We start from the raw sequence: 17064 nt of genomic DNA on the forward strand, positions 1-17064 counted from the left end.
GGGGCTGGGGGTGTTTGGAGAAAAGGAGGGTTGGGGTGACGGTATTGCTCCTGACAGCTACTGGAAGGGATGTTATAGCAAGGTGGGGCTCAGTGTCTGTTCTCAAGTAATGAGTGATAGGAGAAGCAAAAAGGACCTCAAGTTGCACCAGCAGAGGTTGAGACTAGATACTAGGAAAAAATTTTCATGGAAAGGATTGTTAAGCATTGGAACAGGCTGCCCAGGGAAGTGGTTGAGTCACCATCCCTGGAGGTCTTTAGAAGCCACATAAATGTGGCACTTAGGGACATGGTTTGGTGGTGAAATTGGTAATGCTAATAGTGGGATTTAATGGTCCTAAAGGTCTTTTCCAACATAAATGATTCTATGATTATCTACATATCTCCTTGAGTTGTACTTAAGGCCTAGAAAAGAAGAAAGCTGTCATTATTTTTGTTGATTTTTATATGAAACATCATGCATATTCTTTATAAATTTTTGCATCTTGAATGTCAAAACAGCCAGCATAGTGAGTAAACTGTCCACATAAATTAAGTCAATTTCATCATTCCAGAAGCTTAATTTGTCTATATTTTTCTCTCTATACATCTATAAGTTCATTATAATGATTACCAAGTAAGAGTAAAATTGCTGAAATAAGGTGGAATTTCAGCAGAGAATTCAAGAACCTTTTGACTGTGCCCTGAATATTCTTGCTATTATTGCTAAAAAGGAAAGTGCCTTGAAGAGAAATTTGGAATCTGTATGTATTATTTTGTAGGACAATATCAGAAATTACAAAATATATCTTCCAACAAGTAATCAAAATCTGAGCCTCTTCTGAGGCCTGATAAAGTTCAGACACTTGGAAGAAGTTTTATTTAACTGAAAGGTACTCAGAAGCATCAGCATCCAGGCTAAGGATCTAAATTTCATGGAATCTACACATGGACCAAAACAGGAAAGACAGCTACCACAAAAATTTCAGGATGAAATCAGATAAAATATTTTTTCTTTGAATTTTAATCTCTGAATGTCATAAAGTAAAAATGTTAGAAACATTTTCTCAAAAGTATGAGCTGCTTAGCAAAACTAGCTTCCCTTTTTACCTCTGTCTGCAAATATAGGGCCATCTGAAGTAACAATTAAAACCAACCCAGACTTGATTTGTGAAATTACATGATAATCTCTTATGAAAATCACAGACTGTAGATTAACTCAATTGAATGCAAACTGCCCATAAAATTTTTTCTAATTCTGTTTTCCAACTCATTTAGCTACTTAATATTTCAAGACCATTCTTAAAGAAATTCCTTCCATTATTTAAGAATTCCATCTTGAGTCAATAGAATGCTTACAACTGACCCTTTCATTTTAAAGACATGTTTTCAAGAATCAAGACCTTAAGGCATGAGCACTGATATCCCTACTAATGCTGTACATATTGGGTATTGCCTAATATAAGTTTAGACGTCCTTGTAGGATCTCCATTGTCAACAAAGACAAATATTCATATCTAAAGGACAACTTCTTTGATCTAACTCAAACAACTGATTTTAAGCTGCATGAACTTCAGCCTGAAAACAAGTTCCTCCACTGATGAAAAAGAAAATTCAGGCAGCCTGCTTAGAAGCTCAAGTTACTGCAGATGATTGTGCACTTGCACATTAAATTACTCCTGTGCTTGTAAAGCACTATAAGGATTCACTGTAAAGCTTACAATTAAAATGCAGTTAGGAAAACTTTTTAAAATTCTTGTGCATTTTTTTTCATTACTTAAAAGTAATAATAAAAAACATATTAGAGGAAAGTATTCACTGTATGGGACTGTTTCAATTAATCTCTTCTAGTGGGAAATTGGAATAAAATCTTTATTATAGTGGTTGCAAAATGAAATCACATCAGTTTATTTGAACTATTTTGCCCTTAATGCTTCATTTTATATTTGTCTGATGATATTTCATGAGAAACACAGACAATGCAGAACCCCCCCAAAAAACCCCAAACAAACAAATAAACAAACAAAAAATCCCATTAAGATTTAAAAAAAATTCAGAAAACAAAAGTCAAAGTTTGAGAATATTTTTTTAACAGAGTATTTGCAACTTGAAATACTCTTAGTTTTTAGTTGCAGAAAATCTGAGCTGCTCCCTGTGTAGGTTAGTGATGTACTATTCCTGGATTGGAAATCATTGAGTAGCTTAATAGTGTGAAAATAATTTGCAAAACATGGTTTCTTTGCCATGTACCTTAGCTTTCATAGAATATCAGCATACCTGTGCTTCAAAGAATCGTATTCACTGAAAATTTGATAAACTGAATTAATATTCTCGGTAAAAATGAGGTAACTGTTAATACGGTACCAATCAATGGAGACTTGATTGTGCGAGCATTTCCCACATTTGTAGTGTAAAAGAAGGAAGTGTTAATGCCATATATTGTGATTCAGAAGGAGCCGTTTGATATGAAACATCATTCTTTGAATCAGATACTACATATGCTGCTTCTTGATATGTCTTGTAAAACCAAAATTGCACAATATTCAGATTAAAATAATTTTCTGAGACCTGACAACCCTTGAAATATCTAAGGAGGTAGGCTGCTCGTCTCCCAAAGGTATTATGCTTGAATTTTTTTTCAGCTTTAATACATTCTTTTCATATGGAAAGCAGGATAATTTTATTCTGCTTTTAAAGACAGCTGCTTTCTGAGTTATTTTAAGACATCCATTAGCAGCTCTTTGTATTTTGTATCGTGGGTTTTAAATTAAATAATAATAATTAAAAATCCTTAAAAGCCAAGGAATAGAATTAGATTATTACCTTCTTGTTTGCTTTCTTAGCTGATGAGTTGTCAGGAATATTTGAGTATAAAAAATTCACAGCAGGCAGAGTTATTTATGATAATTTTATTAAAAAACTACCATACTTACTGCAAATACTAGGGCTTTCATCTGAGTTATCTTCACAGTCATTTACAAAATCACACAGATTACTCTTTGGGATGCAGTATTTGTTGGCACACATGAATTCCTCTGATGTGCAAGGTTTGTCTGAGATTAGCAGAGGGGAACAATCTTCAAAGGTAATATCATCCACTGCCACGTCTCCCATGTAACTGACACCACGTTTTGCCCTGAAAATAACCTAATAAAAATTACAGAGCTATTACAGTAAGCCACTGATAAGATAGAGAAAAGCTTATACACACAACATGAAAAGAACAGAGACTGATGGTCTTCACAAATTTTTTAATATGAAGTGGTCAGTTCTTACTGTCAAAGCATAATTCTACAAAATCTTGTACCAGAGTTGGTACAGATCTGTCTCTGTAGTTACTGAAGGACCATCTGCTAACATTACCAAGCATACCAAAAACAAAAGGAAATTAATCATGCCACTCAAAGAGATACTAGTCCTCACTCATCCTGAACTAATGGCAAGGGTTCTTCCTACTTCTGCAAAGAAAGTCTGAAAAAGACTAGTCTGCCATTCATCATTTAATTCCCATGAATTAAAAAGAATTTTAAAATTTCATTAAAATTCCAAGACAGAAGTATCAGGAAATGTAACTTTTTAAAAAAATCTGTTACTGACTATCCTTGGGGATTTTAGTTTATTTCCATAAGTCTGCAACACAGCAAGTATCTCTAAGAGGTTTGGGAATCTGCTCTGATTTCAAAGCAAACATCATGCTCAAGATTTTTTTCCCAAAATCCAGATATTTTTACTTACTGCACACTAAAGAGAAAGAAGTAGAATATTTTAAGTTGAGGATTCAAGGATAGATGGGATTCTCAGTCTTAAAAATGGAAATCAGTCTGAGAAAAAAGAGGAATGGGAAATCTCCAAAAACATGAGTCCAGCTGAGATAATTAATCAGACAGCCAAAGAGATGATTTCCTCTGTGTGGCAGAAGAGGTACATGCATGGTGTGAAAAGGAAAATGAGAAGGTGAAGAATGCTTAATATAGATGTACTAAATAGCCAGCTGTCTAGGAGCACATCACATTGGAAGACACACCTGAAAATTTGAACGAATTCCTAAGAACACTTCTGCTCTGTTCCACTGGGGACCTTGGCTGCCAGTTTGACTCCACAGTTTAGAAGTCTTGTTACTGCTTTTATAGAGTACCTAAAAAAGAAAATAACTTTAGATTACAAAAAAATGTTTCCATTGCCAACTCACTTAAGAGTCCTATAATCGTATACAAGAATACAATATTATCTTGTACATCTAATCCCTATTCCACCACTAAAATTCACAGAATCATAGAATATCTGGAATTGGAAGGGGCCATTAAATCCAGGTCCCTACCCCTTGCAGACAACCCGAAGCTGAATCACACACCTGGGACTGCTGAGGAGCTCCTTGCACTGTGCCAGCCTTGGTGGATCCCCCTGCCCTGGGGATCCTGCTGCAGTGCCCAGCCACCCTCCGGGTGCAGAACCTTTTCCTAATGTCCAACCTGATGCACATGGATATGTCACATTAAATGACTACACTAAGAAAATAATGTTTTAAGATTTTCTGACCTCCTCATAAACATATGCAGCCCACAGCCTTAACTGGACTAATGAATCTCATTAATTTATCCAGAGTGGCTACCAGTGAATCAAAATTGTTCATCAGTGGGTTGTGACTCAGTTGTACAACACAGAAACAGAGTTATAAAGACTTGCTGAAAAATATATTTGTTCATGCATACAATTAACTGCTCTCCCAGAATGGATTTTCTTATCCTGATTCTTATGAAACATTTTGTTTCTTCTAAAAATATTTTTTTTTTTTTGTTATAAAGACAAAATTTAATCTTTAGAGCAATGAAAGACTTGTAAAAGCCCATACCCTTGTAAACAGCAAAGTGGGGAAGGATGACACACTTCAACATGAGCAGAGAGTCCTAAATATTCTTTGGTCCAATCTCTTGGGCATCCAAATTCAACTGAGCTGGCAATAACAAGATGGGTGTTTGATGAAGTGTGTCAGGCTGTGTCTCCAGCCAGTACTAGCAGAGCTAACCATCCATTCACCACTTGCCTGAACTAGTTCTGCTTTCAAGGACTTACTGATATGCTGTGTAATCTTGTTAGGGCAGCCCAGGCATTTCTTATCATGATGAAAAAACCTTTATTTTGTTTTAAATTTATGCAGTCCCACGAGTGTATATGATATTGCATAACAGGTAAGTTCTGCCAAGCAAACAGGAAATCCTCACACTAAAGAGCTTTCATTTTAGGAGGGGAAAAGGAGCAGATAATATATTAAATTGGATAGAAAAACAAGTGACTTCTGACTTTATAGACAGGAAGATCTGCCCTAGAAGACATGAATTTAAAATGAAAATAAATAAATTAGTGGGAAAGGGATTGCAGACAAATGCAAATAATATAGTTAAATGAAGGTATGTGTGTGACTGTAGACACACATGTACGTGTTTTTACAGACTGTAAATTATCTACTCTATTATATATCTAATTCTTGCATCATAAATTCATATTTTCAATCATATCATGAAAACAGGTTAAAACTTTAGAGTAAAACGTGGCCATTAATTTGTGTGCTATTAAAACTCAATGCTTCTCTGTACCTTAATGCACTTTGAACCTTAATGCATTTCAATTTCATTGCAAAAAAGCACATCTAACACTTTGGTAGAATTACCCATGTCGAGTCAAAGTATAGAAACTGAACAAGAAAGGTTCCAACAAATAATCAAATTGAGGTTGCTCAGGAAAGTTACAGCAAATCAATATGAAAGAAAGTAATGGAAACACAGGAAGGTGACCATTCATGCAAATGGAAGGAAAATCTTCAGCAATCTTACATGATATTTGATGGCATGGGTGCAGAAAAAAATGTGGTAGTCTTGGGGAAAGATATGGATAAGAGATCTTTTAAGAACAGAAATATTCCCATTCCTACAATACTTAGAGCATTCTTAGTATAAAAAATGAGAAATCACCTAAATGATTTTTATTAGGTCTCTTCCAACCTAGAATTTCTGTGTGATTCTGTGATTATTCTGTTATTCTTATACCCATTATTAAATGAATAATCAAGCAGTTATAAGCAATTATTAACAGTGTGCAAAGGTTTCATGATTTTCCTGTGGTACATGTTAAAATGAAGTTAGTTTGAGGTGAGGGAGGATCAGTTAAAGAACAGAGGGAAATTGTAATGGGGGTTGAAACTGAGAAAAGAAAAAATCTGTACTATACACATTTGCCTTTTGTGCTGGTAATACTGGGCATGGCTTCTTAGAATTGCTGTTATTTTCTACAAAATATTCTTTGAACATGATTCCAGCTAACATGGGTTCTTACACTGCAAAGGAGCCTGGACCCTGGAGTATGCAAAGTCCAAAAGTACATTAATTGGTCCCAAGCCTTAAAACTGAGGATGAACCATCTTTATCCTCTGATTTCACACTGATTCTGATTAATTAATATTTGGCCACTTTCCAAGCAGCATAGCAAGATCTTTACCCAGTTGGGGGAAATTTACCAATACTTCAAAAAAAATTGTTTAGAAAAATATTCAAGAAAACATGGAACATGCTGCCACAAAACATCTAGCCAGTCACATGGTGTGTAGTTCACCACATCCCACATCACATTTCTAATGTCAACACAAATATTAATTTTGTTTTCAAAACACTGAATTATGTCAGCTTTTTTTATAATTTGAATATTTAAATCCTCATGCACTGCCCACATCCAATATGATACTGACAGGTGACTGGGTAACTTATATGAGCATTTTTTTCAATCCATTCCTGATGCTGTAGGTATTCTATAACATTCCTGGGAAATCCCATTATAAGCACACAGCTGTGTGGTAAAAATAATTGTTTAGAACAATGTTGTTGTGTTATTCATTTCTGTCTGCAGTGACTTATTTGATCTACAAGCTGCTAAGGAGTTAAATTTCCTTTACAGAATAAGGGAAAAGGGTATGGGAAAGCAAATTTGTTGCTTATATGCCACAGAAATAGTTCAATGCTGCTTACATGAATATAAATAATCTCTGAAAGTGATATGTTCAGCTTTCCAAGGAATAAATGCTTTCTACAAGATTTTATGTTGAATTTTGATGCAATTACTTCTTTTACCCATGCTCCCACATTGGCCAAAGACCTTGATGACCAAATATCTATTGCTGCTTTTCAGTGTCAAATGGTACTGTGTGATACAAAACTTTTTCTTGTACTGAATTTCCAACCATGGCATGTCTATAACAGTCGCAATTTTTTCTTGTTGTAGGAATTTCTAATTTATAATTTCTCCAGTATTTGAAATAATTCTTCCTTCATATCATAACATATTGAGAGCAGTAGAATGCCAGCGATTGTTAATTTTCATTTATTAGCAGTCTGGGCTTTAACAAAACGAAAAGAGAACTCATAAATTTCCTCACAGCAATTTCATGCAGAAAAACAAAACAAAACAAAATAAAGAGCACCTCCATACCTCCAGAGATCCTATTGTTGAACCATTCATGTGGTTCCAGAATATGATTTTGCATCTGGGCCCTGTAAGAGAGATGACTGGGGTAGCAATGTCAGCCGTGTCACCAAATTCTCCATTTGAGCTGTCTGCAAAGAGATACCAGCCTTCTTGAGAGCACCTGCTCAGAGAAAAAGGGTTATAACTTATTAAAACAAAACATTTCATCATAATTAATTTAATATATCATTTCCTTAGATAGCATTTGCTGTCTGGGTATCTGGATGCATCTTAGTATGTAGCCAGAATTCAAAAAAAACCCTTGCAAATGCAGATAGTATTTTTACATCAGAGATTGGCAAAAAGAAAAAAAAGATCTGAAGTGAACCCACTGAATCATGCAGATGTGGGCCAGAGGTTCTCTGGCTTTTCCTGCTACCTTCTTTCCTGGGGGAATTTAGAGGGTTTGATCCTGGCTTAATGTCAGGAAAACCCAAGATATTGGATGAAATTTTATCTCCTATGCTACCAGGAAAGATGAGGTCTCTTTGAAGTAAGCGTCAGATTCTGAGTGTACAGAGATACCAGGAGTGCAGTTTTAGTGTTTTGGGTATTTAAGGTTTAGCCCCTAAAAACCTTACTTTCCAAAATAAAATGCAGCTGTTGACCAAAGATAAATTTCTCTTCTCTCCAGCAGAAGTGCTTCGCGCTCAGTACTTCTCAAAAGGATCTTTCCCAACAAGTGCTTAAAAACCTGACAATGGAACTAACATTTTTATATAGGTGCTGCTATTTGGTTTTCCTTTCCTTTTGGTTTTCCAGACTGAACAAGTTCTGAGCAACCACTCTGCAAAGTTGAATCGCTACAGCTGTGAGAAGACAATGACCCTCGCCAGCAAGCACAGACAAGAGAAACACAAGATGCTCAAAGACCTCATGACATCACACTCTTCACAGACTGAAAGTCCTGCCTAAAGAGAAGAATAAAGAATTTGCTGGTACAGGGTCAGAAACAGGCCTTCAAAACTCTTCACAAATCAGAGAGTTTTTGAGCAAGACTATTGCTTCTACCTCCCCATGTGTCACACCAGCAACAAACAAACAAACAACAAAAACCAACCAACCAACTAAATAATCAAAAAGGCAACATTTTAATGGGACAGATCTTCATTTTGCATAGATCAGATACGTTACATGTGAGATCACTGAAAACTGCTCATAAACATAGCAGGGACCAAAGTTCATCTGGGCAAAATCCTAGGGGGAAGGAAGAGTTAGGATTTTTGGAAATCGGGATCTTCTCCACAATCTTTTTTTCCTTTTCATGAAAAGGCAGATAAGAGAATTGCTGCTGATGCTTTTCTTTTATCACTGAGTCCTGGCAACTCAGACACTTTTATAATTACTCCATGCATTTGCTTAATCCTTTAGTCTAAGTATTAAAACATTCTCCAAATAAACTGACTCTACTATAACTAATAGCTGAAAACTTTGAAAACTCATAATTACAGATCTTTCAAGAAATATGCATTTGGACAACTCATTTATTTCCCTCTTTTCTGCTAAAGAAAGCTGTTATTTCAAGGTAGCGATTTTTCTTTTTTTGCCTTGGTGCTGAGTATTCTACCAGAGTCTCGCTTGGAGGTAAAAGAGGGTCGAGTTCTCTCAACATTTGAAAAAATTTTGAAAAATTCAGAATTTACTCTGCTTCTGGGAACTGTTGCCTTCAATGACCCAAGGGTGTTGGCACTGTATTTACAACAGAATTCAAAAGGACTTGTGAGAAACAGAATGACAAAAAGCTCTGAAGAGCAAAAGCACTTACAGATCTCAAAGTTCCCAGAGTATTCAGTATTACATCCATGCCTCTCAGTGAGATTAGTCTGAAACAGTGGCAGGGTACAATCAGTTCTGTGATGAAATTCAGTCATCTATCTCTTGTTAGTGTGTTCTGTCAGACATAGGCAGGCCAAAGATCACATCTATGCCCAAATACCATTTTCCCATAGTGCAGCCTAAGACAAGTGTCCTTGCAACTTCTTTGACCTTGTTTCAGTGTTTGCTATAGTATCACATTTAAAACTAGAACACCAGATGAAAGTCCCCTGTATGAAACACTTCACAGTGCTAGCCATTAAACACAGTGGTGGCATGTGATTACAAGAAGATTAAGGTTATGTGGGCAAGTAATGGCAAATGGAGGGATCAGAAGGGAATGGGTGAGTATGTGTAGAGCATCCTTGTTGACTTTCACTCCTATCATGGACATTTTTACACTGAGGACTACAAGACTAATGTACTTGTGACCCATCTATGTTTAAAAGGAAAGCTACATTCCGGTGGAAATTAACCTGCATTATGTTTGCTCACAGAACAAAGTAATTTCTCTGTCTCGAGTTCTTAAGCTGCCTGGTATAGAAGCCTGCATGCACTAGGGAGGTGCATGATCTGCAGGGGGAAGAGTTTGAAAAAATAAGTAATCATTCTGCTTGCAGAGTTCAAACTAGCTCGAGGGTCCATACCTTCTGTGGATGCAAATTTTTTAGCAGAGCCAATTAATGTACTTGCAAACATCTGCTTGGTGTGTCAAGCTCTGACTTTGAAAATAAAGGATTTCTTAGCTGGCCCACTTTTATTTTAACCTAGTAAAAAATATACAGTGACAAGGTATTCCAAAGCTTCCATAAATGTAAAATAATAAATAAATGTCAATTAACAGCATCTCTTACTCTGCCAGATGGTATTCTTGTCTTCACCCCAACCTCTATTTCTTAAGTGATCTTTGGAGAAGACAACTTTCTTCATTCTGAGAGTTAATCAGACCCATCCTTAAATTAATTTCTTTCCTATTCCATAAAGACTCCCTTGAGTTGTTTTTTGTTTTGGTTTGGTTATTTTAAGTGAGACATCAAGAAGTTGATGATAACAAGTTTAAAACATGGTATTTTTCAACATATATAATAGTGAATAAATCTAGCTTTCAGCATAGATCTTATGTAAGTGCTGAAATTCACCAGAATGCAGGCAGACTCCCCTGGCAGTAGCTGGAAGAACTCAGGCCAATTTAGAAAACTAACCCATGGAAAACCTCTTAGTTGGCAGCTACAGTAAGTGTCATTAAAATCTTGATATTTACCCTCTGAAAATAATTAATTTTACCTCTGTACTACAAGCATTCCCTACACAAAGACATTCCCGTGCCAGTCCAAAAATCCTAATTAATTTCAGAGGGAAATTCACAACATTTTAATGGATATAAAATTTTCAACATAAGCAACTGACCTATATTGGCATACTTGTCTCAGTTAATAGCTTAATATTCCAAATGTCTTTTGAACTATAGTTGGCAAAGAATGGACATTTATAGAAGAATCTTCCTGCTATTTTCCCCTTCAAGGCAATCCAAAGAACACAGTGAACTGAATATAATAACTAGGGAAAGATTAGGTGGGCTAAGAAAAGTTGAAGACCTATCAAAAAATTAGTCCCATCTTAAATCTGGCAGAGTTATCAAATCAGTCTCATGCTGTGAATTACACATTTCACAGTTCTAATTGTCTATTGTTGCAATGTCTGAAAGGGGATCAAAACTTATTCAGATTTACTTTCTTGTACAGCAAGTTCAAGCTCTTATTTAATGAATTTTTGGACATGTCTGTTTTCAAAGTGGAAATTCATCTGTGTATCTTCCAATAATTGTTTGAGAATCATTTAACTGGACTTTTAAAATACCCATTACTCATTCTTTTTTTTAGGACTGAAAACTAAAACTGATTAGAAAAAAAACAACTCCCTTTCACTAAAAAGTTCTGATTTCCTTCCAAATTTCAGCAATAACAAGAAACAAAAAAAAGAAGAGAAGGCGTAAACTGGAGAGAGATATTTTAGTTCCTTAGAGTTGTAAGTATCCCAATGATCAGCTATTTCAAAATTCAGAAAGTAGCAGCCTTCACACGCAGGAAAAATTTCTATTTTTCCTCATTATATATGTCCATAAACACTGTACACTATCTATATAGCAAACCAGAGCTCTACACTTATTGCACCTATTATGCACTGAAAGTATTATTCTTCAGTTTTGCAACACCATCTGTCTGGGATCTGCCCAGGTGAGTGACCTGCTATTAGAGCAGATGGGTTTCTGTATAGAGAAAAAAACAAAATAGTGGTCAAGAAAAGCCAGTAGGGCACTGGATGACCTTGAAAAGAAGCACTCTCTGGACCAAAGGGAATGGATTGTGAAATACTGGACTCATCAGGAAAATGTGGGCCATCAAAGCTCAAGCTGCTGGTTTGAATCAGTCATGACAGTGGCTTCAGTTTGCATTTCCCACATCCTCTGCATCCTTTATCAGGGTACTGGGGCTGTGGGAGATCACTGCCTTCTCTAGCTTCTTTCCCCCAAAGCATGAGTAACCAGAAGGCAGAAGTTTTCCTAAAGTTAATGAATTTGCAGTTTTTTGTTTTAAATTGGCCACGATTTCCTAGCTAAAAACCTTTCATCAGATTTCTGAGAAAAAAATAGTCAATAAGGTTCTATATTCTAACTTTTAATTCCTAAAAAACATATTTATGAGAAAATATTAATGTTTTTTTTTCCATTTTTTTCTTGTACTTCCAGAATACAGCATTGATATTTTAGTGCCTTATATACTTGACACAAAGTGGTGGCAAACTGTGATACTTCAACCTTTGCATCATGCTAACTTCATTTTCTGTTGATTCCTATTAATTCTTGCTTTTTAGTGTCAAAACCAGATGATATGACAGTTCTGGTAAAATGTAAGAAGGTATATAAAGAAAACTTGTTATATTTTCTAGCAACAAAAGTTGCAATACAAAGATTTAGCATACAAAATTCATTATAATATTCCAAAGGAAAGAGGCAAAGACACGATGACAAGTTAATGTTCATATATTGATATAGAGCCCAAGGCAACCTCAATATTAAGTGTAAAATGGGGAAGCCACGTACATATTGTACCTTTTACTTGAAATGTGCCTGTAAGGTGGGAAACTGCTGAAAGGTGGGTTGAAAAAACTTAGAAATATTACAAAATATTACAGAAAGTGTTACAGATATATATATATTTATAAAGAACAGGCCCTCTGTTAAAAAAATGAAAAAGCAAACCCTAATATTTCCCTCAACATTGTATCTGCCTGGAGAAATCACAAAAAATGCTACAAAAGTGAAAGACAATTTAATATTCAAGCACTCATTCAAGAAGAAATTTATCACCTCTTTTTTGGGCTAGATAAGAGATTCTCAATGCTCTGCCCATTGTGCTGGCCAGCTCAGCCAGAAGGCCACAGGTGGTGTAGGAAGGAGAGGGACTAGAGATGGGCAGGGCCAAGGTTTTGGTTAAGGTGTGCAGTGACTGTGAACGTGAAAGAAATGTGGTGGAGCAGATATCTTCAGGAAGCATGAGAAGATTTATGATGAGAGAGAAGGAGAACGAGAAAAAACTACCTTGTTTCTTTTGTATCTGTACTTGTTAGATATTCAATGTCTGCACTAGAAATTCTTTGACTACTTATCCTTCTATCCTTCTGTAGATAACACTGGATGGGATATTATAGGTCATAACATGTGAACAAAACCTTCAGAGTCCTCTTGCAATTTGGCATATAATATATTCATAGGCTTCAAAAAATTCTTCCCTGAATAAAGATTATTGCATCTGTGGGGATATTGTTTCAGAAAAAGGAATATATTCAAAATTAAAATGTTATAAAATGTGTAATTTCCAATATTATTAAAGAAAGGTAAGAACTCAACTTAATTAATTCTGTGTATCAGACAAAGATTTTCTCTGCTGAACACTTCCAACCAACCTTCCAACTTAAATTCTAGTAGATCTTAAAGAGTCAGTAACTGAAATCAGTATCTAACAACTATAAGAAAAAAAAAGAAAGAAAGGCTTTCCTTGAATTAAATTTCAGCATTTCTGTATAGATTAAAAAATTAAAAGAGAATTGAGAGCAAACAGTCATTAGGAATGCAGATTTTAAGCTACAGCCATATGTGTCATATTAATTTCCAACTGGTTATTCCAAAAAAAGACTAAATTCTCTTGTTATGATTTGAAACTTTTTTTTCCTAGTGACCTCCCACATCCATTAACACCTAATATTAAAGCTTAATAAATTCAGAAACAAAAAATGTAGTATGATTTTCGTGTCATAATAAAACAGACATAAATTTTTTGAAGACAGCTTTCTGAAAGAATGCCATAGAACTATTTCCTATTGCAGAAGACAACCTCTGCTTCTGTTCACAGCCTGTAAAATGCTGGACGCCAACTGACCAAGTTCTTTGCACAGTGCTAGAGAAAAAAAAATTCTACCTTGAGCATCTAAACTTTTTCACATGATTGAGGTTCAATATTTATTTCAAACTGAATGGAACCAATGGTGTTTACCACACCAAAACCCAAGTCATACTGGGAGCTGTAATTGGACAGTGACATCACAAAGTCGCTCAAAAGAAAATCACCAGAGAAGTGATTCCTTCTCCAGTATGAGAAGGAATTCTTGCATTAAATAAAGCTGCAGTATATTTATTATTGGATCCTAAAAGTCAAAATTCCAAATGAAGATTTCTGTCCAAATGAAGCATGACCACGCTTCAAGTGTATCACAGAAAACTTTGATGCTTTGTTTTACATAATAAATATGAATTCCAGGAAGAAAATGAGGCAAATGTAGGCAAAGTTTTACCTACACAAAATGATTAAATTATTCATAGTTTAATTTATTTTCATTAGGAGTTTAATCTCTGGCATCCTAACATAAGAGGTGAAAACCACTTTGGGTATATTCTCTTTCTTAGTGTAAAATTAAGTTTGATTAAATTACGATTGCTTGCAATGAAATAATTTGACATTATCTTGCAAATCATTTCCTGCCATTAGCTTATTCTTAAAAGTAGTTGGTATTTATGTTGGACACACAAAGAAAAACAACCCAACAAACCAAAAAACCCAAGAAAAAAAGAAAAACCACCCTCAAAATACTTTATAACTTTTTCTCCTCTTGAAGTTTATAGACTCTCAAATTTAAAACATGTCTTGACTGCTGGGCTTAAACATATTACTTAAAACTTTTAATTTTCCTAAATTTCCTGAATTCTGGTAATGATTGTCTGAAAAGAAGACACAAAAGAACGACAGATGTATTAAAATATGTTTATCAGGGGAACTATTTACACAGCAATAATTATCATGTCAGCTTCATTTTTCCTCTGCATCCATTTTTGTTTTGATTTATTAGATTTGATGCCTGAATTATCATATCAATTAAGTGACTACAAAGTTCTAAATTAACAGTGGTACCCAAATATCATTAATAATGTCAGAGAATTTGCAACATCACTAACCAGATGTTTAAAAAGGAAATAAACTAGTAGACATCCATTTGCTGCTGTCAATTTAATACTTGTTTAACCCTACACAAACTGATACTTTTACTGTTGCAGCTTTTAGAAACGCAACTGCAATAGAGAATTCCATTTGCTAAGTATAGAAACACATCACAGGAGCTCACATTGGAGTATGAATAGTGGCCTTTTGAGTGCACACTGCCAATGCCACCCAGCCCTTTACACAACACATGACAGACTTTTTCTAGCTCAAGCCAGAGACTGAATTGCTCAAGCCAGGCTCCAATGGCAGACTCCCATAATGGCTTCCATTCTAACAGCCTTTGGTTTCTATATACACATACAAGCTGTTCCCTCCATTTCCAAAGTAATTACTTTCACTTAATTAATGTAATTATAGCTTCAAAGACTCACGCCTTCATCTCACAATTCAGCAGCCTACCTGTGGCTAGCCCAGGTACTTATTCTGGGGAAGCAGATGGTTTGACTACAAGTGTTCACAGGTATTTTTGCTGAAAGAACTCACTGTAAGCTGCACTGCCAACTACTCTTGAATCAGAATGAATCCAAACATTTCTATACATAATCCTGCATATTTTATTTTAATTTGCAAGCATACAGGATTACAGTAACACAGCTTGCCTCATCTAACCAGTGGAAATTTGGGGAAAATGGATGAGAAAATAAACTAAATGTTGCAGGGTTTTAATTCAACAAAAGTGCTGCTCTGCTTCTCCTGTGGTAATTTGGAAGCATCTATCTTCTGTACTTCTCTATAGGCCAATAAACAAAGGGAAGGGGAAAACCACAGAACCAAACTGCATCTCATGTGAAACATCACAGGAGCAATACATTACAGAATTGCCTGAAAACTGCAGTCTCTATGGATCATTTACTTTCTCTTTTCATCAGTCCTTTTCAATATATTGTTAGTTGCATTAAACCTTGAAAATATGTTGAAAACCAGTAATACAATTCCATGTATCACTGTGCCAAGGTAAACCTATGCTGGAAAGGTTGTGGGAGGATTTACTAAGTACAAATACAGGGTTGGTGTTGGCTAATAAATAACAAATAAAGAGCAGTCAATGAAAGATTTGACAGCTAATTTATTCTAAACAGTTAGTCTTTTTTATGGGATAAAATTCCCTTTCATATCTAATGTAGAGACCTAGAAACAGCATGACAGCCTTGTAATTCTTTGCTATTGTTGAATGACTTTTTGAGTTTGGTATTGCTGTTTTGGGATTTTGGTAAAAATACAGTAATTTTAATGAAGTACACAGTGACACTAACATATTGAACTCACTCTTTTAATAGCAATAGAAATTCAGGCTGATTAAATGCAAAACAATGTCATTTTAAACTAATAGCAATTAGCAAATATTTTGTTGAAGTGGCCTTAATTTAGAGACCATCTTTGCAGTCTATGGTCTATTGTCACAGAAACTAAACATGCATGTCACTAAAACCAGGCAAGTATTTTTCTGTTCAGAGTAATTACACTGTAAAAAAATTTTCTTATTAGTGAAGTTGTATAGCATTTAAAATTGATTGTACTCAATATACTTTCTAGTTACCTGTAGGGATTTCTTTTTCAATAATTCTTACTGTTACTTTTAACTGGAATACATTGGATTAATGCATTTTTTTAAAACACACTTCTTACTTAATTTTAAAAAATCAAAAAAACCTCCAAAACATTTAGAACCAAATGTTCATGCAGAGAAACTTATTTTTGCTCCTTGAGATAAATCAAAGGAGTATCTTCAGTGGAGCTAGTAACTATCTTAATGAATCTACCCAGAATGCAACATTAATTTACAAATCTTCACTGAGAGAGTAGAAATACTTTACATTTTAATATGAACTTATTACCCAGAGAAATGGTAAAATAAAAAAAGTTGGTAAAAAAAATACCAGCTAAACTGAAGTTGGCTCTAACGACAGTAGTTTTGAATTGTGTTAGTTGAATATTAAATGAGGGCAGAATTCACTGGACTTTTTGTGTTAACTTGTACAGCCCACCCTTGGGCAAAACTGCTGGGATAAGAGCAATAGCTAACAATAGCAATAACAAAATTGGAAGCAACAGCTAACAACTAGCAATAGCTAGTAAGGTAGAAAAGTGACTATAAATTTTCTGTGTGAACAAAGACTGAGAAGGTATTCACCTCAAACTGATGAAGAGGATAACCACAATTAACTAAATTAAGCAGTGCCAAATTAATTACAAAGCCAGCTTTCAAAAGG

The 17064-nt window shown here is 35.0% G+C and overlaps 1 protein-coding gene across 1 annotated transcript in view; it reads right to left on the reverse strand.

Annotated features, from left to right (window-relative positions):
• MALRD1 (MAM and LDL receptor class A domain containing 1) overlaps positions 1 to 17064 on the reverse strand; it is a 232953-nt gene that overhangs the window by 137346 nt on the left and 78543 nt on the right. Inside the window, exons 21-23 of the mRNA XM_064703173.1 lie at positions 7452 to 7608; positions 4003 to 4113; positions 2912 to 3125 (exon numbers count right to left, since the gene is read on the reverse strand). Coding sequence (XP_064559243.1) covers positions 2912 to 3125; positions 4003 to 4113; positions 7452 to 7608 — 482 coding nt within the window. The remainder of the gene's footprint in view (positions 1 to 2911; positions 3126 to 4002; positions 4114 to 7451; positions 7609 to 17064) is intronic.

Source organism: Zonotrichia leucophrys, chromosome 2 (assembly GCF_028769735.1).
Source record: "Zonotrichia leucophrys gambelii isolate GWCS_2022_RI chromosome 2, RI_Zleu_2.0, whole genome shotgun sequence".
Classification (NCBI taxonomy): Eukaryota; Metazoa; Chordata; class Aves; order Passeriformes; family Passerellidae; genus Zonotrichia; species Zonotrichia leucophrys.